Raw genomic sequence first — 23,066 nt, forward strand, 5'->3', positions numbered from 1 at the left:
ACCACAGATGGATCCAATAATCGATCCTGACCTGATCTGCAGGATCAGTTATCAGCCAGCAGCACCTTTATTTCATTTAATAAAGTCAGATATAGTCAGAGAACTCAGATGATTCAACTGGATCTGGACCCAACAGAACCACCAGATCAGAACAAAAAGGAACTTTGTTTCCTAGTCGGTCCGTTAACGTCGGAACCGATCAAAGTCCAACTTTATGGTCTCAAAGGTTCTGCTCAGCGAGTCGCCGGGTTGGATCACAGCAGAGCAGAAAATACCTGAGGTCCGTCTGGAGACGGGTTCTACTGGGCCGGTCTGGTTGGTTCTACTGGGCCGAGCAGAAGGTTCTGTTGGGCCGGTCAGGTTGGTTCTGTTGGGCCGGTCTGTTGGTTCTGTTGGGCCGGTCAGGTGGTTCTGTTGGGCCGGTCTGGTTGGTTCTGTTGGGCCGGTCTGGTTGGTTCTGTTGGGCCGGTCAGGTTGGTTCTGTTGGGTCGGTCTGGTTGGTTCTGTTGGGCCGGTCAGGTTGGTTCTGTTGGGCCGGTCAGGTTGGTTCTGTTGGGCCGGTCAGGTTGGTTTTGTTGGGCCGGTCAGGTTGGTTCTGTTGGGTCGGTCTGGTTGGTTCTGTTGGGCCGGTCAGGTTGGTTCTGTTGGGCCGGTCAGGTTGGTTCTGTTGGGCCGGTCTGGTTGGTTCTGAGCTGCAGTTTGTTGTTGTTCCTCTGAATTTCCTGTTGATCCTGACATAAATATGATTTTGTTACTAATAAATTGTTAATTATTGATCATAATGTTCTTGTTCCTTTCAGAAGACAATAATAGAAATAATGTGGGAGTTATTGATTATTGATTATTGATTTCTGCTGCTGAAAAGTAAAACATGATAGTTTTAGCTGTTGGATCAATAATGTGTCACAGATCAGCTGAGAATTTAAATATAAATAATTAATAATTGAACATATTATATAATCTTCCATGATCAATAGATCAGCTGCTGCTGCTTAGATTATTTAAAATAAAATGTATAAATTTAACATAAATTAATATTTCTCCTGTATTTTCAGTGGTTCCACTTCATTGGTTTTTGGGTTTGTTGTCCATTAGCACATGGAGTTTTTAGGGTTCTGATCGGCCCGGTTCTCTTCCTGTAGCAGAACCTGGTTCTACAGGATGCGGTACTGCAGCACCCGGGGCGGGGTCCAGAACCGGGACTTCAGGGAGGTTCTGTTCTCCGGATTCGCTCCGGATGGAGGGATGTTCATGCCGGAGACGCTGCCCACTGTGAGTCCAGAGACGCTGCGGAGCTGGAAGGGGCTGCGGTACCGCCGGCTGGTTCTGGAGGTCGCAGCCCAGTTCATCCCAGAGGAGCTGATCCCCAGAGACGACCTGGAGGGTGAGCAGCACCAACAGCACCAACACAGCACCAACAGCAGCACCAACAGCAGCACCAACACAGCAGCACCAACAGCACTTTCAGAGGGATGGTGGAGGCTGTTGTGGTTTAAATCTGTTTTTATCTGGAATCTTTTACAAAGTTTAAAGTTCAGGTTGATTTTTCCCAAAGTTAAAAATTTCAGTGGTTTGTAGATTTTCTTAAGATTGTTGAGGCCAAAGGAGCAAAAGCAGAAACAAGTTAAGATGAAACTGGACCGGACTGACCTGGTCTGGTCCGGTCTGGTCTGGATCAGACCAGACCGGACCGGACCGGACCGGTTCGGACCGGTTCTCTCGGATGAATGAGTCATCAGGGTTTGTTCTGCCTCCAGGCCTGGTCGCTGAAGCTCTCTCTGGGTTCTCGGTTCCCGACTCGGTCCGGATCGTCCAGCTGAAGGACGGTTTGTCGGTTCTGGAACTTTTCCACGGAGAAACTTTGGCGTTCAAAGATCTGGCCATGAGCTGCACCGTCCACTTCCTCGACTACTTCCTGCGGAAAGACGGCAGCCGAGCCGTCGTCCTGGTTGGTAAGAAACATCCCTGAGACATGACCTCTGACCTCTGACCCAGTTCTGTGATCATGACCTCTGACCCGGTTCTGCCGTTAGGAACATCAGGAGACACCGGCGGCTCGGCCGTCCGCAGCGCCCGGTCTCTGCCGGGTCTGGATGTTCTGGTGGTTTTCCCTCAGGGTCGGATCACGGCGGTCCAGGAGAAACACATGACCACCTGCCTGGAGGACAACGTCCACGTGTTCGCAGGTAGGCCCGGTTCTGACCCGGTTCTGACCCGGTACCGTCTGACCCGGCCCGGTTCTGACACGGCCCGGTTCTGCTGCAGCTGACGGCAGCTCAGACGAGATCGACCAGCCGCTCCGCCGCCTGTTCGCCGACCAGAACCTGGTCCGGACCCACAGCCTGATGAGCCTCAACTCTGTCAACTGGTCCAGAGTCATGATCCAGGTGGCGCACTTCTTCTACGCCTACCTGGAGCTGAGCGGCCTGGGGGCGGAGCCCGGCCTGGGGGCGGAGCCTGGGCTGGGGCGGAGCCTGGACTGGGGGCGGAGCCTGGATCCGAGCCTGCAGCGCTGCCGGAGCTGGAGGTGGTGGTTCCGACCGGAGGAGCCGGGAACATTGCAGGTGGGTTCACTAGGGGGCGACTCTAGTGAGTGTTTGGATCAGAACCAACAGAACCTCCTGGTCCGATGAACTTCTCTCACAGCTGAGATCATTTCCTGTTTTGTTTATTGATTATTGTTGGGACTGAACCAGCTGATAATAACTGGGTCACTTTATCTGAGTTCAGAACTTTATCGTTTTAACCGAATCTGTTTTAAGTAAAATCTCGCCCCCTGGTGGCGCCGTCGCTTTTTCCATCAGCTGCTTTCGTCGCCGTGAGGATGGGGCTGCCGCTGAAGCTGGTTGCCATGGTGAACGCTAACGACATCGTGCATCGGACGGTAACCAGCGGCGATTTCTCCATGGCGCCCAGCGTCACCCAGACTGTGGCTCCGGCCATAGACATCCAGGTAGACAGAACCAGAACCAGAACCAGAACCAGAACCATAACCGACCGGGTCCATCACAGGCTGAGCAGGAAGAAACTTTTCACCTGAAACATAAATTATATTTCATCATGAATTATTTATGTCGTCTTTAATCATTTCATTTATTCATTTATTGTGAAAATACTTTCATCTTTTTGCTATTGTTGAATTTGTCTTATTTTAATAAACATGTTGGTTTCATGTTGTTTCTTGTTTTCAGAGAATTAAATGTTAAATTAACAGATTTAAACAGATTTTCTGTTTGTTTTGTTCTAAACTGCATTTATCAATAAAATGTAACGGAAGCCATCTTGGTTCTGGTTCTGGTTCTGTTCTTCAGGACCCGTACAACATGGAGCGGGTCTTCTGGCTGCTGCTGGACCGGGACGGCGCCGCCGTGAAAACCATGATGGAGGAGTTCCAGCGTTCCCATCGACTCAGTCTGCCAGAGAACCAGCGCAGACTGGTACCGCTCCTCCAGAACCGCGAGGCGGACCGGACCGCCGGCCGCAGTAACCGTCTCCTCTGTGGTTCTCCCAGCTGGCCGAGGTTCTGATGAGCGGCGCCGTGAGCGACCCGGGGATCCTGGAGACCATGAGGCGGTGCTGGGACCAGAACCGGTACCTGCTGTGTCCCCACACGGCCGTGGCCGTCTGGCACCACTACAACAGAACCCACAGCACCACCAGAAACAGGTCGGGGAGGGGCTGTATTAGTTAATCAGTTTGTTTGTTTTGTTCTATATTATTAAATATTTTATAGTTTAAATAAACTGGTCAACATTTTATCTGACTTTATTTTCCAGTTTTATTTCTTACATTTAATTTAACTTCATTTTGTTTTTATCTCATTTATTTTAAGTTTGTTTAAATATATTATTTCAATTTTTTTATTCTATTAATAAGAACTGCTCTGTCCGGTTCTTCCCGGTTCTGTCCGGTTCTGTCCGGTTCTTCCCGGTTCTGTCCGGTTCTTCCCGGTTCTGCCCGGTTCTTCCCGGTTCTGTCCGGTTCTGTCCAGTTCTGCTGTAGTTAATCTGCAGATAATCGTTTGGTCTCGTTTCTCCTGACGGCTGCAGATGCTACGTCGCTACGGCGTCTCCAGCGAAGTTCCAGGAGGCAGTGGAGAAGGCCGGGCTGACCTTTGACCCCCCGGAGGCAGTACTGGCTTTGGACCAGTTACCCACCCGGTACCAGAACCTGGAGAGGAGCGCAGACTGGTGCAAGGACTGGGAGGAGCGTCTGAGGGACTGGATCCAGTTTGTGAGCAGAACCAGGAAGAACGGAGGAGTTTGTTACCGACGACTTCCTGTCCTGAAGATGACCTCACTGTGATGTCATAAATCACCTGATCAGCAGCAGCCAGCGTCTCAATTAAACTAATCTGGATGTAAATGCAGCCTGAATGTTGCAGAGTTAAAACTAATTTACATGTTTAAGTAAAGAAACAGAAACTGATTTAAAATCAAATCATTTTAAGGCCCTTTTGATTCCTTTCATTTGATAGAATTATTAGAAATAATTTAGTTCTATTTTAACTTTTACATCTATTCATTTCCGTAAAATTATAATAAATCTGTTTGATTATTTTCAGTCTTACATGTCAGGATGTTTAATAAACGTTTGAGATCTAATTTAACCTGAAATAAACTCCACACGTTTCACTGCGTCTCATTTCTAACAACATGGCGTCTCGGCATGAAGAGCAAACTGGAGACGCTCAAACCTAAACATCCTAAATTAATCTGATGTTTATGTCCAGGTGAATATTATCAAACGCCTGCATCAGGGAGCTAATGGCGATTGATTTGAAATAAATCTCACATTCCTGAGGCAGCTGTCGGTTCCATGTTCTGCACCCGGTTCCCTTTGTCTCCCCTGGAGCACCTGACCCCAAACTGTGTGCACGGCCCTGTCAGCTCACAGCTGTGAAAAACATTTCCACAAGCAAAGTAAAAAAGTTTTTGTCTTTTTTACTTTACAATCCACAAACAACACATTTTAATGTCAGAGGCAAACTTGTACTATCATTGTGACAGAAAAGCTGACCGACTTGATTCTCTCTGAAAAATAGAACATTTTAATAATAATTTATTCAAAATAAAAGTTAAATATTTGTTGTTGAGTAAACATTTATTTATGTTACTGAATTAATTGTGAAATGATTTAGTGACGTCACTGCGGTGTCCGAGGACACCTGAAGGCATCTTGGCTCTGACAGCGCAGAGCCAAGATGGCGGCTGGTCGCTGAAGCAGCCGGCTCCTCCTTCCTCCGCCTGTTGTTGTCGCTGGGAGCCGTCAGTGAAGCAGCGGCAGCGGCCAGGATCCTCAGGGACGCTCGGGGAGCGGATGCCCGCCCTTTCTGCCTCCTGTCGCGGTTCTTTTCCAGCTGGTGCTCGGTATGCGGGGAGCGGACTGACACCCAGCAGCAGCGGGCTGAAGGTGGAGCGTCTCCCGGGTTTCCTCACCTGCCTCCCGGTGAGACTCAGAGCAGGTAGGGCGGGCGGACAGGCTGACCAGGTGCTTCTGCTGGGTTTGTAGGTTATTCTGGTAGATTCTGGTTCTTCCTGGTTAACTGGACCCGTCAGCTGACTCGCCGCTTCTGGCTGAATATGAACCGTTTATGGCTAAAAGCCTCTAAATGCTGTTGCGTTCAAAGACCGCAGGGACATTTCAGCTTCTCATTTATGGAGATTGGTCACCTGGAGCTGAAGGTCTGGTGGTGTGATGTGGCTCCGCCTTTGTTCGCTCAGATCAGGTGACCTTTGACCTCCTGGAGCATCCACGTCACACTGATCCACATTCTCTAAACCAGGCAAAACATTATGACCAGACCTGTCCTCCTTTCAGCCTCTGGTTTCTGCTGTTTTACTTTCAGACAGTAATGATGCGTAACTGTGGCAACAAGGTATCATTTCTACAGCTGATTAGCATCTGAAACCCTTAAATAATTGAACTCTGACCCCAAACAGTCTCACTCAGGCAGAGGTTTAAAGAGGAGCAAAAGCAAAAGAGGAGGATCAGCAAAGCTGATAATAGCTGATGATGTCATTCAGGACATGTTGGTGTTTCTGCTGCCTGGATGTTGATCTGTTAGCGAGTCAGGACGGTTCTGGTTGTGGTTCTGGTTCTGGTCCTGGTTCTGGTCCTGGTCCTAGTTCTGGTTCTGGTTCTGGTTCTGGTCCTGGTCCTGGTCCTAGTTCTGGTTCTGGTCCTGGTCCTGGTTCTGGTTCTGGTCCTGGTCCTGGTTCTGGTTCTGGTTCTGGTCCTGGTTCTGGTCCTGGTCCTGGTTCTGGTTCTGGTTCTGGTTCTGGTCCTGGTCCTGGTCCTGGTTCTGGTTCTGGTCCTGGTCCTGGTTCTGGTTCTGGTCCTGGTCCTGGTTCTGGTTCTGGTTCTGGTCCTGGTCCTGGTTCTGGTTCTGGTTCTGGTCCTGGTTCTGGTCCTGGTCCTGGTTCTGGTTCTGGTCTGGTTCTGGTCCTGGTTCTGGTTCTGGTCCTGGTCCTGGTCCTGGTTCTGGTTCTGGTCCTGGTCCTGGTCCTGGTTCTGGTCCTGGTCCTGGTCCTGGTCCTGGTCCTGGTTCTGGTTCTGGTCCTGGTCCTGGTCCTGGTCCTGGTTCTGGTTCTGGTTCTGGTCCTGGTCCTGGTCCTGGTCCTGGTCCTGGTTCTGGTCCTGGTCCTGGTCCTGGTCCTGGTTCTGGTTCTGGTCCTGGTCCTGGTCCTGGTTCTGGTCCTGGTCCTGGTCCTGGTCCTGGTTCTGGTCCTGGTTCTGGTCCTGGTTCTGGTTCTGAGGCGAGCTGCAGACTGAACTTTGGCTCGACTGGAAACCTTCAGAGATAAAGTCGTGCTCCATGGCGCCCCTACAGGAGAGCAGGGGGATCAGCTTCCTGCTGCTGTTAATAACAACAATATAAAATATTTTCCGTTTGGTTTTAGTGCAGCGTAAACATTTCCACACAGAAAGATGCTGATTGGACCAGAAAGACGCTGATTGGACCAGAAAGACGCTGATTGGACCAGAAAGACGCTGATCGGACCAGAAAGACGCTGATCGGACCAGAAAGACGCTGATTGGACCAGGAATGTTTTACTTTTATAAAGTTAAAATAAAATCAGCTTTAATTTTAAATTAACCCTGGAACCACCAGCTCTAACTTCCTGGTTTCTGACCAATCAGAGCTCAGAGTCATTCTCACTAGACGTCACCTCTGATTGGTTCTGGAGGTTCTGACCCGGATGGTTCCTGATGAGAAAAGTATTGATGAATCTGTTGCCATGATTACGGTTCGTCTCCTCTACAGGTAGGCTCCTCCCCCCATGAACCGATGATGTCATCGCCTCCGTCTCAGCCCCGTGGCTCCGCCCCCTCGGCTCTGGACTCGCTGTCCGTCTCGTCCCTGCTGTCCGGGGATCTGGACGACGATGACGGTGAGGAGGAAGGCCTGGGTGACCTGGAGGTCAACCCGTACGACGGCCTGCCCTTCTCCTCGCGTTACTACGCCCTGCTGGAGGAGCGGCGGCGGCTGCCGGTGTGGCGGCTGCGCCAGAGCTTCCTGGAGCATCTGGAGAGCCACAGCATGGTGCTGCTGAGCGCGCCCAGTGGAGCCGGGAAGAGCACACAGGTAAGGAAACGCTGCAGGTTAGCAGGGAAAGCTAGCCACATTAGCTCTGTAGGCGACAGATCCATGTACGATAGATCAGTGATATGAACCAATCAGGATCTGGACCCGGATCATCAGGGAGATGGATTCAGCATCTATAGTTTCATAAACTGGATGGCCGCACATTTGTTTTTCTGCCATAACATGTTCCTGCCACTAGAGGGCAAACTGCTGCTGATCCGCTAATAGTGGAGATCATTTTTAGTTTAGTGCTTTTTGGTGACTTTACAGATATTTAGCACTCTTCCCCTGATGTATGTTGATACAGAGTTAGTTTGTATAAATACCTTGTTAGCATGTAGCATTAGCATAGCTAATGTTAATGCTTAGTGTTGTTGCAGCTAACCGTTAGCTGGCGTTCCCACTGCTGGTTGCTGGATTAGGAGGTTTCAGTTGAAATACTGGGTCCTGATTGGACGGCTCTCAGAAATATCAAAATGAATAATTATAACCAAACAGTTTTTGACAAAGTGAAAGAACCAGCAGGTTAGAGAAGCCAATCAGTTCCCTGTATTTCAAACTGAACATGCTGTAGCTTTCAGACCAGCAGAGGTTTCACCTGTCTGCTGGGACCACCTGGTTGCCATGGTAGCGCCTCTCCTGCAGGCCATTGGTCGGCAGCTTGAATTCACTCCCTGCTGTAACCTGAAGCTCCTTCCAGCCTCAGACGCCCTGCTCCCCTTCAGCTTCCTGGTGCAGCTTCACCTTTGACCCCAGGCTGCTCAGGCTACCCTCACTCTGAGGTCACTGAGGTCACTGAGGTCAGGAGCTGCTGTCTGTTGCCATGGTGACCTCGCCCGCTGCTTGATCCCTGTTCAAATATTGACTCTGATCTCCAGGATCTGATGTTTGTTTGGTTCTGGATGAGAAAGTTTTTGTTCAGGTCTGACCAGGAGCAGGAAGCTTTGCTGTTGCTGTCTGTGCTCAGCGGCGCCCCCTCTCTGCAGGTGGCCCAGTGGTGCGTGGAGTTCTCCCTGTCCTTTGAGTTTTCCCACGGCCTGGTCTGCTGCTCCCAGCCGCACCCTGAGGCGGCGCTGAGCCTGGCGCTGCGCGTGGCCGACGAGATGGACCTGAGTCTGGGCCTGGAGGTCGGATACCGCGTGTCACATGACGACAGCTGCACACCTGACACCCTGCTCAGGTGAGGAGGCCGGAAGGAGGCCGTTCAGAGAGTAACGTCCAGCTTAACAACGATCCGCACCAATCAGAGAAAATGTTTCCAATGTGAACGGATTCATACCAAGTCTGTCAAGGAATCAGTTTATTTTTTAGTTTTGGTAACACACAATGCCTCCTTCAATGGTCCTTTAGGTTGTTGGTTTGAATCCTGTCAGGTTAATCCTCGCCCTCTCTCGTCTCTCCTCTGCAGGTTCGTCAGCGACACGCTGCTGCTGGAGGAAATGATGTCGGACCCGTTGCTGCGGCAGTACACCTGGTGGTTCTGGACGAGCTGCAGGAGCGGACCGTTCCCACCGACGTCCTGCTGGGCCTGCTGTGCGACGTCTGCCGCCAGCGACCCGACGGCTTCAGGGTCGTCCTCCTCGCCCACCCGACGCTGGCGCCGCGCCTCGCCGCCTTCCTGGGGCCCGCCGTCCCACACCTGGCCCTGGACGTCCCCGAAAGGCCCCCGCACCAGCAGGTGGAGGTGATGTACCGGGAGCTTTCCTCTGGGAAGGAGCCGGTGTCTGCCGCCTGCCACATGGTGCTGGACCTGCACCGCAGAGGAGAGGAGGGAGACGTGATGGTGTTCCTGGCCGACGCCCAGGTAGACAATATAGTTAAAATATGAAAAAAAACTGAGAAATGATAGGAATATTAAATTCATTCATTGTCTGTGAATTAGTTTGCTCTGGTAAATCAGCTGCTGTGACCCAGTAAAGGTGAAACCTGAGAGCTGTCAGCGAGCCGCCGGTTCTGTTGGTTTTGTGCTTTAAACAAAGGGAACCGGTCCGACTGACCCGGTTCTGCTGCAGTTTGAACACAAAGAGCAGCGACCAAAGGGACCTGCAGGGTTGATCCGTTGGCTTCCTGTCCAGGAAGCAGGAAGTGGCGTTAGCTAGGAGAAGCGCTGCTGTTCCCGCTGCTGGCCACCGGGGGCAGTAACGTTGAGGGAAGGAAGGATCTATAGGAAGGTGATAAATGTATAAATATTGGGGTTGATCCGGTTTTCCGTGTGGGTGCAGGAGGTGGAGGAGTGTCTAGTTCTGCTGCAGAAGGAGTCTCTGGCTCTGAGTCCTCAGCTCGGTTCGCTCCGGTTCCTCCCGCTCCACTCCGGTCTGGCCGGCCTGGCCCAGCGGGTCTACGAGTCTGGTCCCGGCGCCGAGCCGAAGGACGGCGACCCGTCTGAGGGCGATGGCGGCGTCAGGAGGAAGGTGATCCTCAGCGACGCGCTGGGAGAGGCGTCATTCTCCCTGCAGGGGTCCGCTACGTGGTGGACACGGGTCTGCAGCTAAAGACGGTGAGTCCTGGAGGAGAACCCAGAGATCTGGGTCGGGTCGGTTCTGAGCCGGACGCTTCTCTCTGTGCGGCTTCCAGGTTTACAACCCTCAGATCCGGGCCAACTCCCAGGTCCTGAGGAGCATCAGCCGGCACCAGGCGGACATGAGGACCCAGCGGGTCAACAGCCAGCTGCCCGGTAGGTCCACAGGTTCTGGTTCTGGTGGACCGGGCGGGTTTCCTGACGGTATGTCCCCCTGTGTCAGGGCTGTGTCTGCGGCTGTACTCCCAGGCCCGGTACGAGTCCGGCATGGCGGAGGCCCGCGGGCCCGGAGTCACCGAGGAGAACCTGAGCCACCTGGTTCTGCTGCTGAAGAGGCTCGACATCGCAGACATGGGCCAGTGCAAGTTCCTGGACCGGCCAGGTACCGCCTGCTGGGTCTGGGTCTGGGTCTGGTCCCGGTTCTGATGCCCCTGTCCCTGCAGCTCCTGAAGCCCTCATGCAGGCGCTGGAGGACCTGGACTACCTGGCGGCTCTGGACGACGACGGGAATCTGTCGGAGGTCGGCATCATCATGTCGGAGCTGCCGCTGGAGCCGCCGCTAGCTAAGGCGCTAATCGCCGCCTGCGAGTACGACTGCGTGGAGGAGCTGCTCACCATCGCCGCCATGCTGACAGGTGAGGAAGAGCAGGAAGGAGGTCTTCATCAGCAGGTCTGCAGAGACGCAGTCGGTCTGTAGACCAATGGGTCTCACTGTCCGACAGAAGAGGAAGGAAGAATGAACAAGACACCTAGCATGGCTAATTAACAGCTAGCACTGCTAACTAAACAGCTAGCACTGCTAACTAAACAGCTAGAACCGCTAACTAACCAGCTAGCACTGCTAACTAAACATCTAGAACCGCTAACTAAACAGCTAGAACCGCTAACTAAACAGCTAGTAACGCTAACTAAATAGCTAGCACTGCTAACTAAACATCTAGAACCGCTAACTAAATAGCTAGCACTGCTAACTAAATAGCTAGCACTGCTAACACTAAAGAGTTCATCGTAAGTATCAGTTATGCTAATGCTAAATCACTACACCAACATGGTATTTATTTGTAATGCTAATGCTGTTAATACTGCTACGTTCCAGAAGCTAAAGTTAAATTTCTGCACCAACCAGGTATTTAGTAAATTAGCATTCTAAAATGTATTTGGGAAAAATTAACTTCAATATGCTAAGTGTGCTAACGAAAAATTAGCTTAGCTAATAGCGCATTAGCAGAAGTGTTGCCACCTCTGGATAAACTGAATAAAACAGGAGGAGGAAGTGAACCTGGACTGCTGAGGACTGAAGCGTCCGTCCGTCTCTTACTGGACCGTTTCTGTTCCAGCTCCTTCCTGCTTCCTGTCCCCGGACCCCAGCAGACAGGAAGCTGCTGTGTCTGCCTGGCGCCCCTGCTGCACCCGGAGGGCGATCACCTGACCCTCATCAACGTCTACAACGCCTTCCTGGAGCGTGCGTCCCGCCGCCTGCAGGTCCTCCGTCCCAGTGTCTCCGTCTGACATCCCTCTGTTGTCCCCACAGATAACGAGGACGAGGCGTGGTGCAGCGCCACCTTCCTGAGCCTCGCGGCGCTGCGACTCGCCGGGGTCATCAGGGCGGAGCTTCTGGAGGTCATGCAGAGGATAGAGCTTCCCGTTTCCCCGCCGGCCTTCGGGGGCCAGGACAACTGCACCAACATCAAACGCGCCCTCATCTCAGGTTTCTTCCTCAAAGTGAGTTCACCCTTCAGAAGCCCCGCCCCTGCTTCATCACCGCCCTCACCTCCTCCTCTTCCTCAGGTGGCTCACGATGTGGACGGGTCGGGTAACTACCTGCTGCTGACCCATCGCCACGTCGCTCACCTCCACCCGTTCTCCTCCTACCGCTGCCGGCAGCCCAGTTCACCTCCCAGTCCTCCCAGTTCACCTCCCAGTCCTCCCAGTCCACCCAGTCCACCCAGCTGGGTCCTCTACCACGAGTTCACCGTCTCCCGGGACAACTGCATCCGCATCGCCTCCGAGGTTCATCCCCAGATGTGAGTCTGAGTCTCACAGAAACACGACGGAGACGCAGCTGCAGATTATTGTAGAGATTATTCTGTCAAATAATCTGGTGATTTATCAATTATTATTTTGATGAAATGATATTATTTTGATGAAATGTTTCTATATGTTTAGTTTGGCTTCCTCACGGCTCTGACTGTTTTTTTAATCAATGGTTGAGTCCTTGTTCTGCAGTAAGTAATTAATCACCAGCAGCGCCATCAGGTGGCTGAGAAACATGTTTCCAAAACTAACTATAGAAACCGAGAGGCCGATTTACAGAACCAAGACTCTCCTATAAATGGACCCGTCTTTTTCTGCCTCCCATCATGTGGTCAAATCAACTCCAGCTGTTTGGCCAACATGTGATTTAATATTCTTATTATTTTACTTTTTCCAAAATGAGACAAATTCTCATTTATTTTTTATTATCTGTACCAGATTTATTGATCGCCGATCACGTTTTGTATCTTAATTTTCATCCGAAGCTTTAATCATCAAATTATCCTGCTAACATCAGTTAGCATCAGCTAGCATCAGACGCAATGAAACTCCATCGAGAACCTGAAGTTAAAACTGAAACATGTTCACATCCCAACCTGCAGGACAAACGAGCCAAAATATTAACATGGTTATCTACAAATATCAACATTAGCATGCTAGTTTGTTCATTAGCATGCTAGTTTGTTTTATTAACATGCTAGTGTGATCGTTAGCTTGCTACTTTGTTCATTAGCTTGCTAGTGTGATCATTAGCTTGCTAGTGTGTTCATTAGCATGCTAGTGTGATCATTAGCATGCTAGTGTGATCATTAGCTTGCTAGTTTGTTCATTAGCTTGCTAGTTTGTTCATTAGCTTGCTAGTTTATTCATTAGCATGCTAGTTTGTTCATTACCATGCTAGTGTGGTCATTAGCTTGCTACTTTATTAGCTTGCTAGTGTGATTATTAGCAGTAATGGTTAATGTTTGTCTGTTACCTAATCTCTTTATTTTTCCTCAGAAAGGGAAAAATTTTGTCCTAAGAAATTATTGAAACTTCATTTTAAAGGAGTTGAATCAAAAATCCTGACCTTGTGATATTTTACCATAAAAATCTGAGAACATCAACACAACCCTGAATGTTTCAGAAACACGGAGAATAAACGGAGTTTACTGTTTTGTCTCCGTCAGGCTGGTGGAGTTGGCGCCTCAGTACTTCCTGGGAAACCTGCCGGCGAGCGACGGGAAGGAGCTGCTGATGGAGCTGCTGATGGAGCTGCGGCAGAGCGTGGCGCCCCCTGCAGGCCAGCCGGACTCAGGAGACAGAACTCAGAAAGACAAAACGGCCGAGACTCACAGTCAGTCCGGCACAGAGCTGTGCCTGGTCCAATGAGACGGCTGGTTCTGGTTCTGGTTCTGCAATCAAGTTTAATCTGAACTGCTGGATTAGAAACTAATCCAGGACTTGACTCGTATGCAGCTGAAGGACTTTGACACTAATTATCTTCTATTTGCTGTTTTAATTTAATGAGTGGTGTCGGTGTTTCTGTTGGGTTTTTCAGTTCATCCAGAACCTGAATGGGTTCACTGCGGTTCTGTTTCCTCTCTATGCAGACGAGGTTTACTCAGATTATTACGTTTTCAAACCCAGCCTCTTTCCCAACACGACGTTTCTGTCTCTGTTGTTTTTATTTGCAATATAAATAAAATGATCATTTTTGAAATGTGAAAAACTTTTTTTTATGCCTGATTAAAGATTTCCACGCACAGCATGAGGAGGTAAATTCATCCTCTAATATTCATAAAAATGGAGATGAACTCATGAACGGCTCCAGTTTTATTGCAGATATTTGCAGTGGTTCTGGGTAGACCCGGGAAAGGTCCGGTTGCTTCACTGCTGCCGGAGGAAGTCCTTGGTGTTTTCCTGGGCGGCGCTGCTGCTGCTCACCGGCAGGTTCTTCATGTCCAGGACGTTCTCCTTCTGCGCCTTCAGCTCCAGCTCCGTCTGGGACCGGATGGACTGCAGGGGAACGGAGTCGGGTTAGGAACCGGTCCTCCTGCAGGACTGACCTGGACGCAGCAGGAAGTACCTCCAGGTCTTTGGTGATGGAGTGGTTCGGCCCGTGAGTGACCAGCATGATGCGGTAAGCCTCACAGATCATCTTGTGGCTGACCTCCACCTGCCCGGCGTGCCAGTGGGTGACCCCTGACCTCATCAGGGCCAGGCCCAGCTGGGAGTTGTTGGGGTGATACAACTTCCTGTTTGGGAGGAAGGACAAAGAGAAGACCAGAGTCAGACTTTCAGGATGCACTGTCTCACCTCACACCTCTCACGTCATCTGCTGTACGTTTGTCTAGTCAAAGTCCGGTTCTGGTGTGAATGCTAAGCTAACGGTTCGGTTGATTTCTGGTCTTCAGCCAAAGACTAGAGAAATCCTCCAACATAAACTCTGACGCCTCCATCTTGTTTCAAACAGGAAGTTGCTCTCAGTGTCTTCAGAGGTTTTAGTGTCGTTTCCTGCAGTGGTTGTTGGTGCAGCGCCCCCACAGGGCAGGAGGGGAACAGGCTGGTTTGGGTCAGAGCAGCTGGTTCTTGGTCTCCTTTGGTCCCAGTTGAACCGGGTCAAACTGGACCATGTAAACAGCCTACAGGAACATGTCTTCACATCATTCAGATTTACGTTCACTTGATGTTCTCATGTACTCACGTCAATCCTTCCACCATCTTGCGAGCGAATCCTGCAGCTTCAGAGAACTTCCTGTGGTGGGTCAGCACCTCGGCCAGGACGGACAGCACCTTGAGTTTGTACAGGTGAGTGTCTGCCAGGACGTCCTGCTGCTTCTCCAAACACTCCTGGCACAACTTCAACACCTGAGGCAGCAGAGAAACACTCAGACTGAGGCGTTCAGGGCCGGGCCGGCGGGACGGGATGGGACAGGACGGGACGGGGGAGGGACAGGACGGGACAGGCCGGCGGGACGGGGGAGGGACAGGACGGGACAGGCCGGCGGGACGGGATGGGACAGGACGGGATGGGGGAGGGACAGGACGGGACAGGCCGGCGGACGGGGGAGGGACAGGACGGGACGGGCCGGCGGGACGCAGGCCTACCTGGCTGTGATCCCCGTCTCTACGAGCTTTCTCAACCTTCTCCAGGGTCTCCTTACTGAAGGCGCTGACCTGTTTCACCGCGTCCGCAGAGGGCTGTGAGGAAAACCCGGTGAGGAGAGCAGGGTGGCATCCTGAAGAAGAAGCCAGAACGTTTCGCTGACCTTTGCCTCGGCAGCCGCTGCCATCAGGTCGTCACCAACTCGGCGGCTGCAGTGATCGCAGCTGCAGTCGAAGTGGAAACGCTCCTTTAGCTGTTTCTGGCGATCCGCCGACAGGTTGAGGACGTCCACGTAGCTGATGGTGAGCTCCTCGCCCTGGCAGATCCTCCCCAGAGCGCGCAGCTCCATCCTGCAACACCAACGGAGGGAGAGCTCAGTTCTGGTCGGGTGAAGCTGATTAGTGCGGCCGGGTCCGGTGGGAATGGTCTGTGGTACACACCTCAGCGGAGAGTGGAGGGTGGAGTTCACGGCTGATTGGCTGCAAAAGACAAACATGAAATGTTTATTTGTGTCAGAGACGATCAGTCCGTGTCCTCTGATGGAGACCAGTGGACCGATTCTGTCTTCATCCAGCATGTCTACTGTCCGTCCTGCGAGGAAGGCCAACCGTCTTCCTCTGGTCTCCAACAGTTCGGTTTGTCCTTAAGAGAAGAGATGGGTGTGGGACTGGGCCCGGTGTGGGACTGGGCTCCTGTGTGGGACTGGGCTCCTGTGTGGGACTGGGCCCTGTGTGGGACTGGGCCCTGTGTGGGACTGGGCCCTGTGTGGGACTGGGCTCCTGTGTGGGACTGGGCCCTGTGTGGGACTGGGCTCCTGTGTGGGACTGGGCCCTGTGACTGGGCCTGTGTGGGACTGGGCTCCTGTCCGGTTTGGACCCGGCCGTTGGGAACCGTCTCCTGAGCAGAGACTGAGCAGAGAGGACAGGACTGGACTGTTGGAGTCTGGATCAACTTGGTTAGGATTCAGGGAAACACTTGAATCTGGATCAGTGGATTGTTGTCCACCGAGCCGTTCAGAACCAGAGACCCGGACAGAACCGCTGACAGGCTCCACAAAAACACCCGCAACTAAACGAAAGTTTCTGAACAGTTTACCTTTGTCAGATTTTGGACATCAGGGCCTTTTAACGTTAATCTGATGAATTCATTTCTGTTCTAAGTGAAGAGAATCAAACGTTTATCCGACCTTCAGGTTTCCTCCTGGAAGCAGATCACACAATCGTCTGCAAACAGTCTGAGTTTTTTCATCTGTCCCTCTCGCCTCACACCTCACCTCTGTCTCACCTCACTGCTGTCTCACCTCACCGCTGTCTCACCTCACACTGCTGTCTCACCTCACCGCTGTCTCACCTCACGGCTGTCTCACCTCACTGCTGTCTCGCCTCACTGCTGTCTCACCTCACGGCTGTCTCACCTCACGGCTGTCTCGCCTCACCGCTGTCTCACCTCTGCTGTCTCACCTCACTGCTGTCTCACCTCACTGCTGTCTCGCCTCACCTCTGTCTCGCCTCACCTCTGTCTCACCTCACTGCTGTCTCACCTCACTGCTGTCTCACCTCACTGCTGTCTCGCCTCACCACTGTCTCACCTCACTGCTGTCTCGCCTCACACCTCACCTCTGTCTCACCTCACTGCTGTCTCACCTCACTGCTGTCTCACCTCACTGCTGTCTCGCCTCACCACTGTCTCACCTCACTGCTGTCTCACCTCACGGCTGTCTCACCTCACGGCTGTCTCGCCTCACCTCTGTCTCACCTCACGGCTGTCTCACCTCACGGCTGTCTCGCCTCACTGCTGTCTCGCCTCACCTCTGTCTCACCTCACGGCTGTTTCACCTCACGGCTGTCTCACCTCACGGCTGTCTCGCCTCACTGCTGTCTCGCCTCACCTCTGTCTCACCTCACTGCTGTCTCACCTCACCGCTGTCTCGCCTCACCTCTGTCTCGCCCACCTCTGTCTCACCTCACTGCTGTCTCGCCTCACCTCTGTCTCACCTCACCGCTGTCTCGCCTCACTGCTGTCTCACCTCACTGCTGTCTCACCTCACTGCTGTCTCACCTCACTGCTGTCTCACCTCACTGCTGTCTCGCCTCACCTCTGTCTCACCTCACTGCTGTCTCGCCTCACTGCTGTCTCACCTCACTGCTGTCTCCCCTCACTGCTGTCTCGCCTCACTGCTGTCTCGCCTCACCTCTGTCTCACCTCACTGCTGTCTCGCCTCACTGCTGTCTCGCCTCACTGCTGTCTCGCCTCACTGCTGTCTCACCTCACTGCTGTCTCACCTCACTGCTGTCTCACCTCACTGTCTCGCCTCACTGCTGTCTCGCCTCACTGCTGTCTCACCTCACCGCTGTCTCACCTCACTGCTGTCTCACCTCACTGCTGTCTCGCCTCACTGCTGTCTCGCCTCACTGCTGTCTCACCTCACTGCTGTCTCACCTCACTGCTGTCTCGCCTCACTGCTGTCTCGCCTCACTGCTGTCTCGCCACTGCTGTCTCACCTCACTGCTGTCTCGCCTCACCTCTGTCTCACCTCACTGCTGTCTCGCCTCACTGCTGTCTCGCCTCACTGCTGTCTCGCCTCACTGCTGTCTCACCTCACTGCTGTCTCACCTCACTGCTGTCTCCCATGCTGCATGAATCTGAAATGTTTCTGGATCTTCTGACGTGACGTCAGCTTTAGACAGATTTAATGGTTACTTTTGTTTCAGAGTGACTCCTTCTGACCCTTGACCTTCTTAAACCTTTTCCATAACCTCCGCTGACCTTCACATCAACTTTTTCTACGTCCACCGTAGAAATCACCTACTTTCCGTGGTTGAGTGTGGCGGTGCAGTTGGGCCAGCAGTCGTGGTTGACGAGGCTCAGATTGGGGAAAAGTCCCAGACCGACCGTCTGCAGACCTCTCTGGTCGGGAAGCGTCAGTCCATTGGATTTAATCTGCAGAGACACAGAGAGGTCAGCGGAGAGGTCAGAGACCGGCAGAGACGGGCGCAGCGTCACGGCGGAGGAGAATCGACTGACGAGGCCGAAGACGTGGCTGATGAAGTCGGCCTGGTGCCGCTTCGACCCGCAGGACCAGAACCTGAGGAAGGTCTGGACGTCCGCCTGCAGCGTCTTCAGTTCGTCTTCAGGCAGATCCTGCAGATGATGCTGCAGCTGATCCACGGCCAGCAGCTGGCTGTCCGACGCCAAGCCCTGGTCTCTGTTCTTGCGCCACAGCAGCCGGGCGGCCAGCCTGCGGCGAGAGAAGAACCGACTCAACCGGGTCAACAGAAACATGGACTCCAGTTCATGTTCACATCTTTAGCACTTTGTGGAAAACTCCCAAACCTTCAGCTCTCATGTTTAGGAGTCTCCAGCATGAACCGACCAATTTATCGCTTTGATTGAATCAGATTTTTCTACACGATCCATTCAGGACTTTAGTTCTGACCGATCATGAGACACGGTTGGTGTTGGGGTCAGTGTTGGGGTCAGTGTTTGTGTTGGGGTCAGTGTTGGTGTTGGGGTCAGTGTTGGTGTTGGGGTCAGTGTAGGGGTCAGTGTTGGTGTAGGGGTCAGTGGGGGGTCAGTGTAGGGGTCAGTGTTGGGGTCAGTGTAGGGGTCAGTGTAGGGGTCAGTGTTGGGGTCAGTGTAGGGGTCAGTGTAGGGGTCAGTGTTGGGGTCAGTGTAGGGGTCAGTGTTGGGGTCAGTGTTTGTGTTGGGGTCAGTGTTGGGGTCAGTGTAGGGGTCAGTGTTGGGGTCAGTGTAGGGGTCAGTGTAGGGGTCAGTGTTGGGGTCAGTGTTGGGGTCAGTGTTGGTGTTGGGTCAGTGTAGGGGTCAGTGTAGGGGTCAGTGTAGGGGTCAGTGTTGGGGTCAGTGTAGGGGTCAGTGTAGGGGTCAGTGTTGGGGTCAGTGTTGGGGTCAGTGTTGGTGTTGGGGTCAGTGTAGGGGTCAGTGTTGGGGTCAGTGTAGGGGTCAGTGTAGGGGTCAGTGTTGGGGGTAGGGTCAGGGTTTGAGTCCCAAACACCAACCAGAGCTCGTCCCTCCTCACCGGACGTTCTCGTTGGGCGCCGCCCCGAGTTTCCTGATGGCGGCGCACTCCTGCTTGTGTCCGTCCCATCCGGCCGTCTGGCAGGTCCGGTTGCAGTAGTGGGCGAAGCGGCACTGGGCGCAGCGGTGCAGGTTGGCCTGGCGACGGAAACAGCTGTGGCACACCTGGGAGGCCAAACTGGGACAAAACACAGCGGAAAGATGCTAGCAGCTAGCATGCTAAGCTACAGAGCTAATCCAGGTTTACATGCAAAAACAATACAGAAACTCTAAGCTAACAGCTAAATGAGACGGTTAAACTTCATGACTGAGATGTCTCTGGTTGCCATGGTGATTCCCACCATTATGGGATGGCAGGAGCCGCAGCATCACTGGTTTTATGTCGGCGGATCTGACGGGTCATCAGAACCTTCAGGTCCAGGTTCTACTTATGAGCAGAATTAGTTTATGAATTAGAAAATAATTATTTTAAACAATGTGGGAAAATTACATGAAAACGGATCCAATCAGTTTTAATCAGAACAATCATCTGATTATTGATGATCTGATCAGTTACTGATACCAAAGCAGAACCTCAACGTTCCTCAGATCCTCATAAAGGAGTTTTATCAAATTATTACTTTATTCTTCTAATATTTTATCTTTATTGCAGAACTTTGACTTTATGACATCATTTCCATCCTGGATCATTTCTATTGATGATCAATATTCTGTTGCAGACATCAAACTGATCAACTGATAGGTATTAGAATATAAATATTAAAACACAGAAAAACATTGATCAGTATTTATTTCAGGTTTCTAATCGTTTCTATTGATCAAACTGAAGGATTAATTATTGATTTTTGGATTTTATTGAACCTGAATCTCTGATGTTTTCTCCACTCAGCTGGGTTCCTGCTGAGTCCGGTCCGGTCCGGTCCGGTCCGGTTCGGCCTGTCACGGTCCGGGTCATGTTACAGTCGTCATGGTAACCAGATCAGACCCCTTTAAATCCTCTGAACCGCAGCTGAACCCGTCCCATCTGGGTTCCGGTACCGGCTCACCTGCTGTGGACCACGGCGGCGTAGCCCGGTTCGGCCAGCAGAACCTCCCCGGTGCTGAGCTCCCTGCTGGCCCGCAGGCCGCGACCTTTCACCCCGGCGTCAAACAGCTCCATGACCGGACCGGTACCGCCGGACGGGCTGAAGGACTCTCAGCCGTCTCTCCTCGGCGCGACCCGCAGGGGAACCGGGAAAGCCCTCCGGACCGGAACCTGCTGAGCCAGGACGGGTCGGACCCTTGTTTGGGTCGGTTCCCCTGCGGGTATTTTGGTCCCAGCAGCTGGTGCCGTCCGTCAGCTGGACCTGCTGCTGTCATCACTGAAACCAGAGCAGACGGACCGGAACCGGACCAGAACCGGACCGGAACAGGACCAGAACCGGACCGGAACAGGACCAGAACCTTCCTGACCCGACTGGACATGAACCAGAACACAGAGGAAGTTCAGTCTGGCACCTGGATAAACAGTGTTTAACCTCTGACCTCTGACCTCCATCTGCCTCCAGAAAATGTTTCATAAATTTAAGTTATAAATCATTTAATTTGTTTATTTGAACAAAAAGCAGAAATACAAAAATATGCAAATTAATATGAAGGAAAAACAAGATTTTATCAAACAGGAAGTGGGATCATCACTTCCTGTCAGGAACCGAACATCGTCACCGCCGATACTCGATACCATGACAACGTCTCTTAAAGGGCCAGGCCTCATCTGGTCAAATGATTGTTTACAATATTTAAAGTTTCATTGCTGACCTTGAAGAAATGATAAAATCTTGGAAAATAAAATATTCCACGGAAGTTATCTTAGGAGGAGATTTTAATATACCTCCTGATGGATCGATTGATCGTCTCCCTCTCGGGGGCAGCACCACGTTTATAATGATATTTTTGTAAATTTGATCTCTAATACAAATTTGTTAGACTGCTGGAGATTTAGAAATCCTGATATCAGACAATACTCCTGGTTCAATCCTTCTGGAAATGGCCAATGCTCTAGGCTAGATTACTGGTTAATCCCACATAATTTAGTTCATAATATCTCAAGTTGTGAAATTTCAGCGGCTCCTTTAACAGATCATTGTTCTGTTACCTTGTTTCTCTTTCTGGATAAATCTAAGCCACCTTCAAACTTAACTTGGAAATTTAATAGTAATTTGCTGAGTATATAATTTTCTGTTCTGAAGTCCTGAACCTCATTAAGGATATTTCAAGTTTGGATCTGTCTCCCTTAAATAAGTGGGAGTGGCTTAAATTTCAGATTAGAACAACTGCAATAAAGATTGGAAAACTAGTTTCAAAGCAGAGGAGACAAGAGCAATCCCAACTTATTAGCAATATTAATTCTCTATGTTCAAAGTCAGTTTTTTAAATCAGCTTGAAGTTTTCAAAACTCAACTAGATGATGTTTTTCTGGATAAGGCAAGGGGGGCTTTTGTTCGCTCAGGGCTCGATGGATTGAGGAAGGCGAAAAAAACTCTTCATATTTCTTTGGTCTTGAGAAACAAAGACAGTCCAAAAAGAAGATTCAGAAACTAATTATTAATGGGAATGTCACTGAAGACCTGGATTTAATAAACGGCAATTAGACATTTTTATAGCAACCTTTATTGTTCTAATATTCGGAATCCAATTGCCAATCTTTTTTGATGAAATTCAGGAATCTATTGAAGAAATTAATCTCGATTTTAAAAGCCTTATGGATGATGACTTGAGAATTGAAGAACTAGACACAGCAATTCAACAAATGGCAAAAGGTAAATCTCCTGGCCTGGACGGGTTAACCATGAATTTTATATTTTCTTTTGGAAAGATTTAGGAAAACTATTATTTGAGGCCCTGCTGGAATGTATTTCAAACAATAGTCTCTCTCCCACCATGAAACGAGGTTTGATTACTCTGATCCCCAAAGCCAACAAAGATCCTTTATCACTGGACAACTGGAGACCTATCACTCTGTTATGAACAGATTACAAACTTCTAGCTCTTATTTATGCAAATCGCTTAAATAGTGGTTTGGATTCGATTATTAATCAGCGTTTTTAAAGGGGAGGAATATCCATCATCATACTAGACTCATTCTTGATATGATTATCGTAGTTTTATTGATAATGATAGTTTTATTTTATTCCTGGATTTTTTTAAGGCTTTTGACTCACTGGAACACTGCTTTATAATAAAACCTTAAAATACTTTGGTTTTGGGGAAAAGTTTTTGCAATATAATCAGATTATTTTATAGTAGCTCAGTTTCTCTGGGAACAAGTTTAACCCCCAGCTTCCCTATGTCACGAGGAATCAGGCCCAATTTCACCTAAATTATTCATATTAACAACTCAAATGCTTACTTTAATAATTCAGAAAAATTTGAATTTGCATGGTATAAACATTTTTGATAAGGAATTCAAGAATAGTCAATTTGCTGATGATACAACCATTTTTTTAAAAGATAAGGCTATGGTTGACATTGCGTTGAAATCTATTTAATGTTTTCAGAAGCGTCTGGTTTGTCTCTCAATATTGATAAATGTGAACTTCTGCCGATCCATTCTAGCTCTGATACGTCAGTTGCTTCCATTACTGTTAAGTCCGAAGTTAAATATCTGGGAATACTGATTTCTAATAATGCTACCAGAAGAGAGGAGGAAAACATTGAAAGATGCTTGGATGGCATGAAGAGATCCTTGAGCCGCTGGTTAACTAGAGATCTGACTATTTTTGGACAAACTGTTTTATCCAAAGCGGAGGGAGTATCCAAATTAA

At 50.5% G+C, this 23,066-nt stretch overlaps 3 protein-coding genes and 1 long non-coding RNA gene across 5 annotated transcripts; 2 read left to right on the plus strand and 2 right to left on the minus strand.

Moving 5' to 3' along the window:
- Window positions 1-4,668, plus strand: LOC129354314 (threonine synthase-like 2). The gene is given in 10 exon segments (XM_055023817.1): window positions 1-360; window positions 1,143-1,384; window positions 1,758-1,952; window positions 2,034-2,186; window positions 2,266-2,460; window positions 2,463-2,564; window positions 2,805-2,953; window positions 3,312-3,437; window positions 3,512-3,666; window positions 4,050-4,668. Coding segments are annotated over 10 exon segments (1,719 nt in total). The 5' UTR covers window positions 1-214; the 3' UTR covers window positions 4,306-4,668.
- A 454-nt stretch (window positions 4,669-5,122) lies between these two features.
- On the plus strand, window positions 5,123-13,851 carry LOC129354264 (ATP-dependent RNA helicase DQX1-like). Its single transcript, XM_055023768.1, is given in 15 exon segments — window positions 5,123-5,448; window positions 7,268-7,588; window positions 8,575-8,768; window positions 8,997-9,055; window positions 9,058-9,392; window positions 9,811-10,039; window positions 10,042-10,085; window positions 10,163-10,262; window positions 10,330-10,488; window positions 10,550-10,741; window positions 11,444-11,494; window positions 11,497-11,568; window positions 11,638-11,828; window positions 11,895-12,130; window positions 13,310-13,851. Coding segments are annotated over 15 exon segments (2,514 nt in total). The 5' UTR covers window positions 5,123-5,319; the 3' UTR covers window positions 13,512-13,851.
- An 86-nt stretch (window positions 13,852-13,937) lies between these two features.
- Window positions 13,938-20,507, minus strand: LOC129354265 (histone-lysine N-methyltransferase SMYD1-like). Its single transcript, XM_055023769.1, has 10 exons — window positions 20,310-20,507; window positions 19,265-19,441; window positions 18,253-18,466; window positions 18,038-18,168; window positions 15,669-15,707; window positions 15,392-15,578; window positions 15,231-15,323; window positions 14,827-14,990; window positions 14,209-14,377; window positions 13,938-14,138 (listed from the first exon to the last, which is right to left on the minus strand). Exons 1-10 carry the CDS (start codon window positions 20,420-20,422, stop codon window positions 14,010-14,012), a joined length of 1,416 nt encoding a protein of 471 aa, XP_054879744.1. The 5' UTR covers window positions 20,423-20,507; the 3' UTR covers window positions 13,938-14,009.
- Window positions 16,074-17,525, minus strand: LOC129354266 (uncharacterized). Of its 2 annotated transcripts, none has more exons than XR_008605137.1 (3): window positions 17,223-17,525; window positions 16,705-17,143; window positions 16,074-16,674 (listed from the first exon to the last, which is right to left on the minus strand). It is a non-coding gene; the product is annotated as an uncharacterized LOC129354266 (long non-coding RNA). The 2 variants fall into 2 exon arrangements; XR_008605136.1 differs by having other exon boundaries at window positions 16,074-16,512; window positions 16,563-16,674; window positions 16,705-17,525.
- Window positions 20,508-23,066: the final 2,559 nt, after the last annotated feature.

This window comes from Poeciliopsis prolifica, unplaced genomic scaffold (assembly GCF_027474105.1).
Source record: "Poeciliopsis prolifica strain line A6 unplaced genomic scaffold, Auburn_PproV2 SCAFFOLD107, whole genome shotgun sequence".
Taxonomy (NCBI): domain Eukaryota; kingdom Metazoa; phylum Chordata; class Actinopteri; order Cyprinodontiformes; family Poeciliidae; genus Poeciliopsis; species Poeciliopsis prolifica.

Bases quoted from the DNA above. Each gene is read 5' to 3' on its own strand.
- LOC129354265 (XM_055023769.1), bottom strand. From the start codon at position 20,422: ATGGAGCTGTTTGACGCCGGGGTGAAAGGTCGCGGCCTGCGGGCCAGC. The intron at 18,169-18,252 runs GTCAGTCGATTC...GTGTCTCTGCAG, and splicing joins TCAGCCACGTCTTCGGCCTC to ATTAAATCCAATGGACTGAC. The intron at 14,378-14,826 runs GTGAGTACATGA...CCTCCCAAACAG, and splicing joins AAGATGGTGGAAGGATTGAC to GAAGTTGTATCACCCCAACA.